The following is an 18,403-nucleotide window of genomic DNA, read 5'->3' on the forward strand; positions in this document are numbered from 1 at the left end:
CAATACTTCATTCACTTGTTTTTATGAAAATTTGCATGTAAAATTTTGAGTAAAATGGCCGCCACTATTGGCGATGCCTTAACCATTGACAATAAAATCTGTAAAAGGATCCCTTGGAAGCAGAGAATGCAACAAAGAATAATAATAATAGCAGACTCGGTTTGATTGAGTCTGTTCATGAGAGGTAATGTAATGTGCAACACCTCCTACACCCCCTTACACCGGCTTAAGCGGAACTCTATTAAACATATGTTGAATGAATTCCATGATCCCAAAGGACCAGAAAATGTAACAACACTGAATCCAAGTACGGGGAGGCCTAAAGCGACCTAAAAATCGATAGAGATCATTTGCTGGTCATGACCAACCTCCTTATCGACTTTCATGATCTTATGCACAAGCATTCTTGAGTTATCATCTGAAAACTGTAGACTTGTTCTTCGTCAATGTGACCTTGCCCTTTGACCTACTGACCTCAAAATCAATAAAAGTCATCTGCTAGTCATGATGGATCTTTCTTTTAATTTTCGTGATTCTAGGACCAAGCGTTTCCAAATTATCGTCAAGAAACTGTTTAATTATTCCTAGTCACTGTGACCTTGACCTTTGACCTACTGACCTCAAAATCAATAAAAATAGATTTGCTGGTTATGACCAACTTTCCTATCAAATTTCATGATCCTAGGTTTAAGCGTTCTTGAGTTATCATCCGGAAACCTATTGTTCAACATATTAAAAGACCGACAGACAGGCCGACCGACTTCTGAAAAACAATATATACTCTCCTTCTTGGAACGGGGGCATAAAAATAGAGCTTCACAACTAATCAACATGTCATTTACTACTTACAACATCGCTTTCGGAAAGATAGCTAAACAAAACTTTTCTAAAATCAAACATTAAATACCATTATAAGTGTTGTCAAATTGTTCTATAATTTTACAAATTCAAGGGCCGTAACTATCATATATGCATATCTATTTCAATTTTTAGCCCCCAGACTGATTAATAATTTCCTCCGACATACATTTCGCATAAAATGTTGGGAATTTGTATTTCATAAAAAAGTATATGGTGGGTGTTGTATACTAATACCTTTTATAAATGATTTCAAGGGGCATAACACTGACCCTTATTATTTACCATAAAAGGCTTGGTAAAGGTGGGTTCTACATCTAAACTGTTCCGTTCTAGATAGAAGTATTGTATTAGATAAAGATCAAAACTCTTCTAAAAAGTGCACAATTCGGCCATATTTTCAGCCTTATAGCCTACACTACTATATATATACATATTCGATAAACACACATACAACAAGCATACATAAGTACGTCAATGTAAATATACAAGAAGTGATAACAACATTATCGGGGCCTTCAAATGTTTTCAAATGTTATGGGATGAGTTGAAGTCGGATCGATTCCAGATTAAGGCAGTGCCTCATTTCATATTAGTGTACCTCCTTTCTGAAGAGTATTCAGTTCGTACCATAAACCTACTATAATTTGTCTGTCGTCTGTCAACATTTAGCTTGTGTATGCGATAGAGGCTGTATTTTTCAACTGATCTTCATGAAATTTTGTCAGAATGATTATCATAATGAAATCTAGGCTAAGTTTGAAAAATTATTATCTGGGGTCAAAAACTAGGTCACTAGGTCAAATCAAAGAAAAAACTTGTGTATGCGAGAGAGGGTGTATTTTTCAATTGATCTTCAAGAATTTGGTCGGAATGATTACCTTGATGAAATCTACGCCAACTTTGAAAATGGGTCATCTGGAATCAAAAACTAGGTCACTAGGTCAAATGAAATGAAAACCTTGTGTATGCGATAGAGGCTGTATTTTTCAATTGATCCTCATGAAATTTAGTCAGAATGATTACCTTGATGAAATCTAGGATAAGTTTGAAAATGGGTCATTTAAGGTCAAAAACTAGGTCACTAGATCAAATCAAAGAAAAACCTTGTGTATGCAATATAAGCTGTATTTTTCAATTGATCTTCATGAATTTTGGTCAGAATGATTGCCTTGATAAAATTTAGGTCAGCTTCGAATATTGGTCATCTTGGATCAAAAACAAGGTCACTAGGTCAAATCAAAGAAAAACCTTGTGTATGCAGTAGGGCATGCATTTTACACCGGATCTTCGTGAAATTTGATCAGAGTTTGTATGAAATCAATGTTGAATTTGAATATGGGTCATCTAGGATCAAATAACTAGGTCACCCGGTCAAATTAAAGAAAAACCTTGTGTAGGCTGTAGGGGCTGCATTTTACACTGGATATTCATAAAATTTAGTCAGAATGATTGCCTTGATGAAATCTAGGCCAAGTTCAAATATGGGTCATCTGGGAAACATGTTTACACTGTTATGATGTTTTTCTCAGGTGAGCGACCTATGGCCATCTTGGCCCTCTTGTAGTTGTTACGCAATAAATTGAGGTTTCTTTTTCCAAATTTATTAGTATAATGAATTCTCTGCGATCGTTTTGTGCAGTGGTTATCACTTTGAAATTTGTCTCTGTTTGAGCTTGAGAAAATAACATATCTTATACAAAAGTGAAAAAAAACGACACAATAAAAGTTGTTTAAAAATTGCAACACAGTGCGAAACGATGTTAACTTTAAGACTTATCAAGTTAATGCAGTATTTAAACATTACAATTACGGGTCCACTACCTAAATATAACCTGAAATACTGTTGAAAACGGGAGTTTAAACAAAAATCGCTTACATCTACCCCCTGAAGCATATTAGAGACAAAGCACTTTTTTACAATATTACTTTCAGCATTCGTCAGAATGTTTCTAAAACGAACTTGTTTAGTAAAACTGCCAAAAAATAAACAAACTACCGTTAAATTAAATGATATTATAGTTTATATTGTAAGTGTAAACATTATTTCTGTAGCAAAATATAAAATGTACGCTGTTTCGGTATACAATTCGTAGAATGTGGCCATTTGTTTCTTTTCACGTTACTGTGGTTAATTCCACACAGTGCTTACCTCCTCTAGAACCTATAGCAACTGATCATGAAGAATTGATTTTTAGAACTTATGCTTCCCTTTTATATTATACCTATTTTGTGCTCATTATTTATTGTATTATATGCAAAATCATACCTAGTAGAAGTTACACTTTTATTAAACATATTATTAATAATGCACAGCATAATTCATATCGACGTTTGTTATGAATGATACTGTATTCGAAACCAGTGTTTGTTTGATGAGCTATTCATAGACCGAGGTCATAAACTATAACAAAGTGGTTTCCTTTAAACAACATAAACATTATCTAAGTGTTTCGGTAAAAAATTAATTAGAAATATTGTATATGTTTTTGTTAAATACGTCTTACATTTCGCATGATTTATTAGCTTTATCTCTGCGTAGTACACAGTGTCTGTATTATGTCTTATCAAAGACGAAAAATTTGCATTCATATGGATAATTCATTCATAGGGGGCGAATTAATTAACCTTCATTATGTGATATTGTCTAATGTTATCTGAAAGGATAACAGAGAGCTGTCTGACATAATCATTTACAGAATCACGTAGAAATTGTAGTATTCTATTTATTTTGAACAGTATGTATAGGTGTAGAGACCGTACCATAGCTCTTCGCATTCTTCGTTTTTTCAAAAAAGTGATTTTTTACAAGAGCACCGGTTACGATTAAAAATGTAAACCACGGACTCTGTCTATAAATTATTTGAATGAATGAATGATCGTCGATCTTAGTCATAATACTGATTGACAGTGAATGTTAATGACTCCATGTATTGCAGAAAGGTATTTAGTTTGTAACTGTAATTTCCTATCAATTGATATCCTCTCGAAACTGGTAAAGTAATTGCTTATATTTGGACAAAGCCCACTGTCTTTGCCATTCGCCAGCTGCTAAAAGGGCAAATATATAAGATTCAGTGTAAGTTATATTTCACTGGTGCTACCAGATAGTAAGTTCATACGCTAAAAACACGTCAGAGATATTTTGGCAGTTTTTACCGATTAAAACGTTTGCAGCATTAGATTATATTTTTTCTTTACCCGAAAATTGCCGTTAGTTAACAAAGCGAATACGCCGATAATCCGGAGTATGTCGATTATGTGTTATTGTCACAAAACTGTTCCAGTTCACGTAATGTTATCGGTGCACTTAAACTGCCTAGCTATAGCTACTGCTGTTATAGGGAAGTGGTAGAGTGTCTGCCTTAGGTGTGAGAGGTCCTGGGTTCGAGTCCCAGGTAGAGCTTCACAATTTTCATTCTGTTACAGCATCTTTTTGCTGTTAAAGGACTGTTCCAGTTATTCTATATTTTTAGCACACAGTATCATGGATCATTATTTAGAAATCCAGATCACAGTTGAATGTTAAATCAAATGCACCAAAGTAGAAAATATTCGCTATATTATGTCCCTTTGATGTTTCTGCTCTCCAGGTCCAAGAAGAGTTACATTTCCTTGATCACAAAATTTCTTTTACATGACAATATTAAATGCTCACTCACAAAAACTCTACGCTTCTGGTTAAAATATTGTTAATGTATCTATTTTTGAGAAATATATGTACAGTTGTCTTCATTTCAAAGCTTTTTAACTTCATACCTATGATTTGAAAAACTTAGGTACTATCTCTAATAGGTGGACGGATAGATCAGTGGTTTGCACACTGGCCTTCCAATCCTGAGGTCGGGGGTTCGATCCCCGGCAGCTACTCGGGGATTTTCAGAAACGCTGTTCAGTGTTTCCCACCCAACTAGGAACCCAGGCAATCCTTGCGTGTATCAGTGCTATACACTGGGCACGTTAAAGAACCAGACTGTCTATTCGCAACGAGCTAGGCTAAGTTAGCCGGACAAGTCTGTATCTGATTTCTGATCTCTCTGTCGTGGGGGCTTTGTCTCACTCTGTCCCTCTGGTCAGATCGCTCTGTGTCTGTACTAGTAGAGGATGAATTATGCGCCCTGTGTGGCTGCATCTGAACTATGTAAAGCGCCTTTGAACGTGAAATGGATCATGAAAAGGGCGCTATATAAATTTGGTATAATAATGATAATAATAATAATAATAATATGCCATACATGTCATTACTGTTCCGCGGAAATGTTAGGACTATTTCGCGGGCGATTGTTAACTGGTTGCATATAGGCAGATCGTATTAAGAGAATCTGAAACGTATTGTTCACTCTGGGGCTAATCGCCCCAAAAAACGCTTCCTTTACAAATTGGCATACATACAACTAAGATAAGAGCATGTTTTGAGTGGAACTACATTGCTAGTATATTCGACAGATCCTTAAAACTTACGTTATACTTTAAGTTTCGAAAAGTATTGCCATTTTGGCTTAACCTCTACTCGTATAGTTCACATTCACTAGAAATGTGTTGATGATTCCCAAACTTTCAGGTGCATTTAATGGATTTTTTTCGGCGAAAACTATAAGAAATAAATGGTTTGTATGCCACTAACTTATTTTATTAGTTCCATTACTTTGAACAATCCGCTAATCTGGTATACCGTTGTATGTGTGCCACTTAAAAATCATTTTTCGGCGAACGCCGTCTAAATTCGTTTTCGTTACCTATGCCACGTGACTTCAGTTTGCAAATCAAACTACTTGATAACGCATTATAGATAATTTATCAAAATGGAAGATTTATGTAACACTCTGCCTGATTGGGCGAGAGTGTCAATTTCTTTCACTCTGTTGATTGTGCTACGCTGAGTGAAATGTAGACAAAGCGTTTATCCTAAACGACGCTGTTCACAGTTTTAAAGCTAACTTTGGCTCAGTATATTTAGCAAGAATATTGATATATCTCAAAATGATGAGTAAGTTTAATAAATGTGATAAAAACCTGTTCAAATACCAACATATATCAAAGTAAAGAAAGAGCTGAATACGGTCTGCGTATCACATGAATAAGGGTGTGATAAGAGTCTTTTATGTAGAGAAGTGTTTTTTAAAAGATTTTCCTTGTTACAGTTGTCGTCTGTATATGAAAAGGTTTCTTGCTTTTGTGACTTATTCAGATTGCATATTAAAATGAGTACTTGTTTGCTTTGATATATTTGTTATAAATTATTTAACTGATTTATTATATATGAATATTTTTCTTTAGTATGGTATGCAAATATTGAACTCAGTTGAAATCTGTTTATTATATATATGCTATAATAATGACTGAATCTCATTACACTGAAATGAAGGTACGCTGCATACAGTTTATCTATGTGACATGACTACGGTCAAACATTGCTTATGAAATAAAAATATTGAAATAATTACAATTGTATGTTTTGCTTGACCTTCACTTTTTATAGGTGTGACGTCATTGTCCAAAGATTCATGAATAGCGAATATGCATTTGTTAAAGCGGGATCAGTTGGCCTATTTTAGAAATAAATAAAAATAATAAATAAAAAAATCCTTTAATTGATTTTTTCTCATGTATTCTAATCAAACTTGATTTGTAGCATCTTTATTAGGTCCGCAGCCAACTTTGTTCAGCTGGGACATTTGACCCCTTTTAGGGGCTGCTAGAGCTGAAACTAGAAATGCCTTTATACAGCGTCTCATAAACAGCTTGGTGGATCTTTGTCATACTTGGTCTTGAGCATCATTATAAGGTCCTCTTCCAAATTTATTTATATAGGAACTTGGGCCCTATTAGGGACCACTATAGCTAAAAGTAGATATGCCTTTCTTCGCATTAACCACTAAAATGTAATGGATTTTTATCAAACTCGATGTGTAACAATATCGTAAGGTCTCCTGCTATTTTGTTACAAATGGGGATAGGGACCAATTTAGCTAAAAATGTAACACGTTTAATGACCTCGCTTCATGAATCTTCATCAAACTACTGCTGTAATTATTCGTCAAACAAAATTGCAACCCTACGAAACCTTTGCGAAAAATTAAAAGAGAACCATTAAAATTGTTAAAGTGCGGTGTTTAGTTTTGCAGTTTGAAAAATGTTAGATGAAAGATGAATGTTAAATGAAAAATTCATAAACTTCATTCCTTATTACAATTCGCCGACCATCATTTTAAAAGATATTTCTTGTGTATAATTAAATGGACATTTTCACGTTGGTAAAGATACATAAAACCTTTGTATTTTCAGCGGTTTAAGGAAAACAATTTTATGTAAACACTTCAGTATCGTTCGTCAATACGCTGAAACAAACAAATATGGAACGCCGCAGCTGTCTTATGTCGGGACATTTGATGTTACCATGTCATAGCGTGATGTTAACTTGTCAAAGCAGTGTCTTATTATGTTTAAAAGCTCTGTTATTATGTCAAGATGTGGTGTTAACTTGTCGTCATAAACAGTGTCTTATTAGGTTAAAACGCTATGTTATCTTGTTAAAGTGTCGTGTGATTTTGTCTACTGAGCTTGCTATTATGTTAAAGTGCTATGTTATCTTGTCAAATTGTGGTGTTAACTTGTCAAAACAGTGTCTTATTATGTTAAAACGCTGTGTTATCTTGTTACAGTGTCATGTTATCTTGTCTACTGAGCGTGCTATTATGTTTAAAAGCTATGTTATTATGTCAAAGTGTGGTGTTAACTTGTCGAAACAGTGTCTTATTATGTCAAAAAGCTATGTTATTATGTCAAAGTGTGGTGTTAACTTGTCGAAACAGTGTCTTATTAAGTCAAACAGCTATGTTATTATGTCAAAGTGTGGCGTAAACTTGTCGAAACAGTGTCTTATTATGTCAAAAAGCTATGTTATTATGTCAAAGTGTGGTGTTAACTTGTCGAAATAGTGTCTTATTATGTTGAAAAGCTATGTTATCATGTCAAAGTATGATCTTGTTTGCAGGGTGTGTTACTATGTTAAAAAGCTATGATATCTTGTTAAAGTATCGTGTGATTTTGTCTACCGAGCGTGCATTTATGTAAAAAAGCTATGCTTTCTTGTCAAAGTGTTGTGTTAACTTGTCAAAACAGTGTCTTATTATGTTAAAATGTTATGTTATCATGTCAAAGTGCGATGTTATCATGTCAAAATGTGGTGTTAACTTTTCGAAATGGTGTCTTTTTATGTTAAGTGATATGTTATTATGTCAAAGTATCATGTGATCTTGTCTATAGAGCGTGTTATTATGTTAAAACGTTATGTCATCATGTCAAAGTACCGTGTGATCTTGTCTACCGAGCGTGCTATTATGTTAAAAAGCTATGTTATCTTGTCCAAGTGTGGTGTTAATTTGTCAAAACAGTGTTTTATTATGTTAATACGTTATATTATTATGTCAAAGTGTGATGTTAACTTGTCCAGATAGTGTCTTATTATGTTAACTAGGCATGTTATCTTGTGTTGTGTTAACTTGTCAAAACAGTGTCTTATTATGTTAAATGCTATGTTATTATGTCAAAATACCATGTGATCTTGTCTAACCAGCGTGCTATTATGTTAAAAAGCTATGTTATCTTGTCAAACTGTTGTGTTAACTTGTCAAAGCTGTGTCTTATTATGTTAATATGCTATGTTATCATGTCGAAGAGTGATGTTAACTTGTCCAAATAGTATCTTATCATGTTAACTAGTCATGTTATCTTGTCAAAGTGTTGAGTTAACTTGTCAAAACTGTGTCTTATTATGTTAATATGCTATGTTATCATGTCAAAGAGTGATGTTAACTTGTCCAAATAGTATCTTATTATGTTAACTAGTCATGTTATTATGTCAAAATGTGGAGTTAACTTGTCAAAACAGTGTCGTATCATGTCACAAAGCTATGTTATCTTCTTAAAGTATCATTTAATCTTGTCTAGCTTTTTTAACATAATAATACGCTCTATAGATAAGATCGCACTGTACTTTGACATATTAACATAGCTGTTTGACATAATAAGACACTATTTGGACAAGTTAACACCACACTTTGACATAATAACATAGCTTTTTGACATAATAAGACACTGTTTCGACAAGTTAACACCACACTTTGACATATTAACAAAGCTTTTTGACATAATAAGACACTGTTTTGACAAGTTAACACAATACTTTGACATGATAACATAGTTTTTTAACATAATAAGACACTGTTTTGACAAGTTAAGACCACACTTTGACATGATATTATGAAATGTCCCGACATAAGACAGCTGCGGCATTCCATAAACAAATGTCATCTACGTTTTCTTGATACTTTCGAAGTGTTTGTGTAGTTTGTATTGTTCCTGTTTACTATACTTGGCACATTTTTTTTTATTCGTACATAATAACACTGAAAGCCGTAATAACTAAAACTAACGCTCAACAATTATGAATATCAGTAATAATAGTTATAATAGTTATAATAATGATGACGACGACGACGACGACGAAGATGATGATGATGATGATTATGTTGATGATTATGTTGATGATGCTGATGATTAGTGCAACAGGAGAATCTATTGCGGTGTTGATGGTGACGATGATTTATATGATAATATGAACATAATCACGACAACCAGGGTTATAAATAATAAAATGATAACATTAGAATACAAGTTGTTACATATTTTGCCACATGTTGTTAAATTTGACTATCAGTATTTTTGCACCTAAACATTTGCAAGTTATGTTACCTATGATGTCGGTCTGTTACAGTGGTTGTCGATCCCTAACTTGTGTCAATTGTCAAATTTGTTGCCAAATTAGACCTTTGATACATTGTAGCCACGATGCTGCATATATATTATTCTAACATATTTTTGTAGGACATGAAACTATACGATGAAGCGTATCCAGTAGCAAGATTTCAAGGACAGAAATAGAGAACAAAATTGAAGAATGTCAACGGTAAAGTCATTTGAATATTTACATGTTTTCATGATATGCACAAATATTTTAGTTCAGACTTATCATGGTCGGTTAAAATTATTGAGGACACCGGTTAAGCCAATCTTTAGAATAACGAAAATATAAAGTTAATTTTATTGATAAAACCTTATATATCCTAAACAAACTTAATTGTAGTAGGAATATAAAGATTTTGCTTATTATTTGAAGCATTTGATCATAGTTAGAAAACAAGATACGCTTGATAAACAAGCTGTTGAATTTTTGTTTCGATACTTTGTACAGTGCGTAGATGATATTACAAGGGGCCATGAACTTTATCTGAGACATCTGTTACTTTTGGGACAAGCTGCACCATTGGCTTTGAAGGCAGTTATAGAAACAGAAGTCAGGAAACGCGGGGAATCTCTTGCTCAGCTTATTGGCAAGAAGAAGGATACTTTCAATGTTAATTATAGAAAACAGTTTCTTCAGCTGTTTCAAGACGATGAAGTCAAGACAAACACTGATTCGTGGGACACATCCTTGCTTTGTGTTGTAACATTTGTCCTATTCAAATCCTGTTTGACCAGTACAGCGCTTCAAGCAGTAACCTGCGTTACTGACCAGAGGAAGGATCTGGATAGTTATGCTCATTCTGCTTCACTGAATTTCAAAACCTTCGAGACAAAATGGGTTCCGTTGAATTCTGCAATGCTTGAGCTGATCAAATATATTGATGACGAGGCAAAATTTGAGTGCAAACGAATGATTCATTCCTTTAAATCAGAATCTATCAATGTTAACATAGAACTTATAAACAAAATGAAACAGATAAATGATGTCAATCTGCATCTTAAAATGGCAATACAAGACAAAGTCGTCCCAAATATTCACGGAGAGACCGGCAGTTGTGACCAAAACGAGTCAGTAGAACTGCAAAAAGGTTTGTTTTCGTTCAATTTTGTTGGATGCAGCGCCGATTTAGAAACAATTATTTTAGTACCCGTGTATAATTTAAGTAAATTTTTTAAATTGGTACAAAATTAATACGCTTCTAAAGTGTGTTATAAAAATGTTTTCCATTTAAAATAATAAAGCTTACGTTTTATCTGGATAATGTAACCAGGGCAGACTATATACTACTTAATTATATATTCGGGTTTGTTTCATGTTTTGTAACATTTTACAGGAAACATATAAAATCAAAATGACATTTAAATTATATATTTATTATCTAGTTTAGATTCATGAAATGCTTAACAGAATATCGACAAACCATTTCAATTAAATATCTATAGTGATTAGGGAATTCTTGAAAGTTATAAACAAATTCGTACCAAAATATAATATTTCTTCTTTACATTTTATAGAAGTTTAATAGAAAATGTCACTTACTTTAAATAATTTCCTCTACAACATTTATCAAAAAAAATCAATTAAATATTTAGACTATTTAGATAAAGAAAAGTTAATGCCCTTTTTGGAGTGGATTGAGCAAATAGATGTTTTGCACTGATATATTTCACTCATATATATTATTATTTATTTTTTATTTAAGTTACAAAAATTATGGGAAATTATAGGCATTATTAATGTTACCAACCGCATCATTAAGATTATTATTGGATTGTTATCTAAAAAATATAATTATGAAGTTGTAACACAAATCGAGCGAAACGATTAAAGATACTAAAGATTTACATATTGCTATAAAAGAAAAAAACTTATTAAGACTATATGAATTATGTAATTAAGTTTTAGCTTTCTACCTACTTGTATTTAAAATTGTTTAGCAAAACATCATATACTACTTTCAAATAAGGCTGTTTAACATTGTTCTTTACAAAGCGGCGATATATTCGGATGAGCACGTATTGGAAACAAACATATTTATCGACCCGATAGGCGTACCCATTATGGTTCTCGGATGGGTACAAGTCCAAATATATCCTTAATAGTACCAGGCGATATTAAATAATATTTAATTCAACACATATTTTTTCTCATTAAAAAAGAAATCAATACAAGTAGACAAGATTTCATCTTACCAAAGTTATTGCATCGTCCAATACGGAAAATATAGTAGCTTTTATAACGGAAATATATTGGATTGTCACGTGTTACAAATGCTGATTGGAAGAAAAACAGTTATAGAATAAGTTTTATATTTGATTAAATGCGACAAAATTAAGCTAGTACTTTACGTACTTAAAACTTGTTTAAATGCTAAATAAAGGCAATACCAAATTGATTTCATAAAACGACTTCATCAGAAATTTCATTTTTCACGACAAAAACGAAAATGTTGCAGGCTCGGTTTGATTGAGCCTGTTCATGGACGGTAGTGGAAATGCATGCTACCGTCCACGCCCTCTAGTCCCGGGTTGAGCAGAACTCAACATTTACACATGCTAAAAGTACAAAAGGCAATTTAGAGACATCCGCAGATGTATTCAAACGGCGGTGAACATGGAACCTTCAATGATACACGTGTTGAGGCGTGTAATTCCATAAAAAGAGCGGCGTTTGGTCCCCAGATAAAGTAATAGGTTTGCCCCAAACGAGAAAACAATGGGCAGAACAAAACAAACTGGAATTTAGGAAGGGGATCTGAGGTTATGGAGCCTGCGTATCACAGGTACTGTCAAAAGACAAAATTAAAAAGCAGGCACCATATTCAAGGGATGATTAAACAATACCCAAGGCTATGAAAGCGGGAGTATTGGAACCACCCAGACCGAAATGGACATGTTGAGAAACTAAACAGTACCAATAACACGACATAAAAGTCGTGCTGAACGATCTGAGAAGATCGAAATATAACAGCCCTGATTGAATGTACGGGGAGACTTTTTACGACCGCCACATGTCTAAGGCGGTGCCCCTATTTTTGACTTTTACACATACTTTTTGAACCTCGCAAGTCAAACGATCAATCATCTTGAGTTAATGCTGGCAAGTTTCAAGTCTGTCCGCACTTCTAAATCGACGGGCTGGCCCTCCAAAGTGACACCGGTATAGACACGTATGATAAACTTTATGGATGATACCTTTTTAAAAGGTGTCCATCACGCTGTGGGGTCAAAATATAGGATGTCGTTTGAAACAGAGGAAACTTTGCAGGAAAAATATCGAGTCTAGCTTTTAATATGGCTTTAAGACCTGGATGATCATAGAATTATTTGCAGTATGCATTGTTTATATGTACATGTAATAAAGGGCAATATTCAATGCCGAACGCATCTGAAACAGCTCAGTAGGTAGAGCGTCGGTCTACGGATCGCGGGGTCGCGAGTTCGATCCTCGGGCGGGGCGTGTGTTCTCCGTGACTATTTGATAAACGACATTGTGTCTGAAATCATTAGTCCTCCACCTCTGATTCATGTGGGGAAGTTGACAGTTACTTGCGGATAACAGGTTTGTACTGGTACAGAATCCAGGAACACTGGTTAGGTTAACTGCCCGCCGTTACATAACTGAAATACTGTTGAAAAACGGCGTTAAACCCAAAACAAACAAACAAAGCATCTGAAACACGGTGATAATGTCTGTCAGTTACCCGCAAATAAAAACAGATGTTTTAACGTTAGTAAATTCCTAATATTTTAATATACTAGTAAGTCTGTTTGGAAATTATTGGCGGTCTCTATACAAGATGTATGATAATGGCTTTTATTAAAAGGTATCTCAGCTACTATGTATAGCCATACAACGATGGTGAAGTGTGCTGGAATGTATTTAAGGCCAACCACCGTGTGATATTCAGATTTATGAAAATGATTTAGCGTATTATACGGGGGTCCTGCAAAACTTTCTGTCATTGGATTCGGTTTTCTTAAGTGATACGTTTTATAAAAAAAAGTATTCTCCTTTTACCTAAACACATTTTTATAACCTTTTTACCAAATCCTGAAAAGCAGATAAATAGTCTTCTTTTTGGTATCTGTTTGAGACACTGATAAAGGGCGCTGCCAACGTCTGGACTTATATTTCTTTCCAGAAAGCTTTTTTAAGCCTTGGTAATAAAAACGTTTTAGGGATTCAAGTCAGGTGAATAAGGCGGATGGTTTACAACTTCCACCTCTTCGGAAACCGAAAAGGACTCGCTCTTGTATTAGGAGGCGTTGTCGTGTATAAGATGGACTCCAGACCGTCCTTTGCTTGAACGTGTCTTATTGTAAAACCTTTTTACTTTGTTCATCACAGAGTTCTTGAAGAATCGTCCAGTGACTGTATGCCCAGATGGACAAGGCACTTGAACGACTGGCCCACTGGAATTGAAGAAAATTGCGTACAACTTTTTTTTTCGAACTTGTGGTTCTCTTGGTTTTTCATCCTTTTGCTTCCACTGCTTAATATCAGCCCTTCTCTGTGGCTCAAACATTGTGCATCCAGGTTTCGTCACCTGTTAGCAAGTTAGAAATAACCCGACTATCACATCCTTTGTATGTTTTCAAAAGTTCCCGGGCACATTAAAGGCGTTGTTTCTTTTGCTCATCAGTAAGCAAATGAGGTACCCACCTAGCGCAAACCTTTCTCAGGTCCAAACGCTTGTTTGCACACTGCCTTCTGATATGCTAGTACAACAGGCTATATCTTCCACCGACCATCGCGCATCCTGTTCGACCACAGCTTTTACAGCAGCGGTGTTTGCCTTGGTAACAGAGGTTTTAGGCCTACCAGAACGGATATCATCTTCGACAGATAATTTTCCAGCCTTAAAAGCTTAAACCTACCTAAAACCTGTGCGCATAGAAATGACCTGAGGTCCATATATCCTTTCGACTGTCGCTATCATATACTGATGGATTACTAGAGCAGCATAATGCGGACTACCTTTTCGCCGTTTTCCATTACCGCTACTGTTTTGCTGAAGGGCTACTAGAGACGACTTTTTCGTACCAGAAAAAAATTCCCTAGGTGAAAATCAGTTTATCTCGTTATTGAACATAGAAGAAAATCCCTAAAATAGACTACATTTTTACGCTGTAGTAACTGTTATATGAAACAGTCGATACAGGATGGTAGTCACCTATGTTAAAGACGTAAATACAATGTTTATGCTTGTTTTTTTTTTTTTTGTTTTGTTTTTTTTGTTAAATGCAACAGATAAATATAGTACTTATAAGCGAATTAACCGTAGTGCCGAAGTGTAAGTGATCGATGTATATTCTACAAAACTCATCAGTAGCAGACCTGCTGTTTTCAGAATCTAAGAATGCCGAAGCCGCATAATGCAGACATAGTAACATAGCGAAGATTGCCATAGCACAGAAAATTGAGAAATGAGTAATTATTTGATTAATTAAAAATGAGTTTGTTATTTATCAAAACGAACAAGCGCTAAAACTAATTTATATTTCTGAGGAATGCTCATATAATGATTGGACTTTTTACAGCGTAGCGGGCTGAAATAAGGAGCATCCGTCTCAAGAAGCAACCGGCAAAAACTCTTGTTTCCATAGCATATCAAGATAGTCATTGGACTTACAGACCATAACGGTGAACCATACGTAAGTGTTAGGGAACACCTCTAACCACTTCTGTAATATATCCAGAGACCCTGTAAAGCAGTGAAGATGAATCAGCTGCTCCTTCATGACTGAGGTATGACTCTGTAACAAATAAAGCATAGTTAACAGAGACTCATCTGAAAGGTTTGTCAAACTTCTGCAATGAATAACAAGCACATGCTCCGGTTGCAGCAAAGTCAGGACTTGCTCAACCTTCCGGAGCTGTTCAGCCCATTTTTCAGCAGGTTCAGTTCGATCAATACCGATCTCCCCCAATCCTGCTATTTGAGAACTTCCGCCAGCTTACTGAACGCTTTTTCGGTAAGTGCCTTCCGGGGGTGGAGTCCCACGACCGCCACGACACCCTGATCAGACCATGCTTTAATACCCTCCTTTGTAGGGTAAGTCTTAGGGTCACAAAAAAACCCAACCACTCCCATGAGGTGTACTTCATGAAACTCTAGTGGGTTAAGATCACTCATATCCTTCAGAGATTGGTTGGTCATCCCCCACTCCTTCATAGTCCTGTCAAGGTGACAGTGACTATCAGAAGCCTCGGGCAACTTAGGGAGAATCTGTTGATCATCCTTGGACAGCTGAAACAAGTGTCCAAGTTTCTGAACCTGGTGTCGCTCAAGCATCGACACCATTGACAATAGAAAACGCCAGTGCACCAAGGCCGTGACATCATTTCCATCCGGTCTTAATTTCACGTCCCTGGGAACTGACATCCCCAAAGTCACACCTAAATCAACCATTGCCTGCACTGTGGAAGCATCTGGGCTCCCGATGTGCTCTTAAAAGCCACCTGCAGCACAGCTTCAGGGCGCTTAATCTACATTGAGATATATCTTCTCCCGTAAGAGCCAGATTGAACACACCGGGCACTTGCGACTAACACCTGCCCCACACCCTCCAACCGGACATCAAGGGCCATGCCCTGGTTGCTCCGTTTTCCCTAACATTCTGGGCTTCTTTACAAGGGTTTCTTCACTCAGAGAATGCTGAATAGAACGGCCTTTAACATAGGATCCTTTCCCCGGACTAGCAGGCTGCTTCCTCTTACCCGGCGCAGTAGTAACTAGCTGAGGCTTGCTTTGCCCAACAGAGTCTTGGTGCCCTCTCTGCCGGACTAAGCATTCTAGAATCTGGGCTTTGCGGAGCCTGTCCTGTTCCAGAAGCACTGTGCTGGGTCTTACTCTCGTCTCGCTCATGCTGACGAGGCTTCAACGGACTAACCGGTTTCCCACTGCCTGAGGGTTGTGTTGGGCTGTTGCCTCCCAACAGCTTTTCGGCAGTTCCAGAGGAAACCGATTCTGCCTCATTGTCGGCATCTCCCACAACAAGCAACTGTTGCTCTCAGGAACTAACTCGAGGTTCTCACCAGTCCGTTCAATAGCCGGATCTGTCCCTAATCGGATGTCCTTACTCTGTGCATGTGGGGCATCCTGCCACTTGGATTTATGAATGGGCCCCAAACGGCTCACAATCTGGGAATCCACTCATGGGAGTGACACTGTAGAACGTCTAACTCCCTGGCCGAATCTATTAATCAGCCGTACCTTTGCTTGCTTTTGGCTTCACGGACCTGGTCCAACAGGATTTCAAAACAGAAAAAGTGGACACATGACAGGTCGCTAACCTGTTCGATCGCCTACTTGAGGTGATTTTCGCTGGTAATTCTTTTGGGTGTGTTAGCCTGTCCATCTTCAGCGTCTTCATCACCCTGCCCAGACCATCATTATATTCTTCGTTATATCGTGCTTAAATATTAGCGTGATTGAAATTAGTACTGCAGACAAGTACTACTAACCATGATAGTATAATTTAGCTATAAATACATTGTCATAGAAATAATCAACATCAAATAACAATAACTTAAGCAATATTAGCATGATTTTAAAATAACAGACTTAAGGAAGAGTGCCAGACTTTAAATATTCATTTAGGTATGATAAATGTAATAATGTTGATGTTGTATGCCTTGTTAACCCAAAAAAAGAGTAAGAAGGAATCAAGGTATTTGTGAGGTTCCATGTGGGATGAAATTGACAATCGGATTAAAACTGTTTAAATGGGCAAGGCTAAATTTGCAATTTTTCGAGTAATTCAAAGGCCATAATCCAAGAGTGCCTGGGGCAATTTGTGTGGGTATCGAATTGGCCGAGATACTAAGTATTATGCCCACAAACATTGTCAACAAGTTTGGTGAAGACCGGATGAAAATTGTTCGACTTATTGAGCGGACAAGGCTAAATTTGCAGTTTTTCGAGTAATTCAAGGACCATAATCCAAGAGTGCTTAGGGCGATTTGGATGGTTATCGAACTTGGTCGAGATATTATGCCCACAAATATTGTCAGCAAGTTTGGTGAAGATCGGATGAAAACTGTTCGATTTAGAGAGCGATTTTTGCTTTTGGACGCCGACCGCCCGCCGTCCACGGGTGTTCTCATAATACGCCCGATCTTTAGAGACGGGCGTGTAATAAGTAATTACTTAAGTTTTTTCGTGAAATTTAGGCCCAGTGCACATTTTCGGTCAAGAGTTAAACTGTTAGAAGAAAGTAAACAGAATTCAAAAAAAAATTTTCATAGCTTTGAAAAATCGAGATAAATCAGGAAGGCAATTAATTCTATAGTTCTTTTTTCTTTTTACAGATTTTATTTTTTTAAAAATAGTTACTTACTTCTGATAGTACAAGATTATTTGTTTGTTTGTTTTGGGTTTAACGCCGTTTTTCAACAGTATTTCAGTCATGTAACGGCGGGCAGTTAACCTAACCAGTGTTCCTGTATTCTGTACCAGTACAAACCTGTTCTCCGCAAGTAACTGCCAACTTTCCCACATGAATTATCAGAGATGGAGGACGAATGATTTCAGACACAATGTCTTTTATCAAATCGTCACGGAGAACATACGCCCCGCCCGGGTATCGAACTCGCGACCCCGCGATCCGTAGACCAACGCTCTCCCTACTGAGCTAAGCAGTGATAAGTGCTAAATATTTAACTAGAAAAATAGACGTTTATGGGAAAACGCAAGAAGAGTACGAGTTCACCTGTGGACAACAAAGAGACACA

At 36.1% G+C, this 18,403-nt stretch overlaps 2 protein-coding genes across 11 annotated transcripts in view; both read left to right on the plus strand.

The window, feature by feature from the left end:
* LOC123524958 (uridine-cytidine kinase-like 1) overlaps nt 1-18,403 on the plus strand; it is a 352,168-nt gene that overhangs the window by 242,140 nt on the left and 91,625 nt on the right. The window lies entirely within an intron of this gene.
* LOC123524897 (uncharacterized) overlaps nt 1-18,403 on the plus strand; it is a 97,018-nt gene that overhangs the window by 30,441 nt on the left and 48,174 nt on the right. For 7 of the 8 annotated variants that reach the window (XR_006681360.2, XR_008370182.1, XM_045303493.2 and 4 more), the window contains 2 exons: nt 9,745-9,826; nt 10,112-10,751. The exons of the other annotated variant lie outside the window; for it this stretch is intronic. Coding sequence is in view for 5 of the 7 variants with exons in the window: in XM_045303493.2 (XP_045159428.1) it covers nt 9,818-9,826; nt 10,112-10,751 (649 nt within the window). In the remaining 2 variants the exon portion in view is untranslated. The remainder of the gene's footprint in view (nt 1-9,744; nt 9,827-10,111; nt 10,752-18,403) is intronic. 8 annotated transcript variants of the gene reach the window in all.

The sequence above is a fragment of the Mercenaria mercenaria genome, chromosome 3 (genome assembly GCF_021730395.1).
Source record: "Mercenaria mercenaria strain notata chromosome 3, MADL_Memer_1, whole genome shotgun sequence".
Lineage (NCBI taxonomy): Eukaryota > Metazoa > Mollusca > Bivalvia > Venerida > Veneridae > Mercenaria > Mercenaria mercenaria.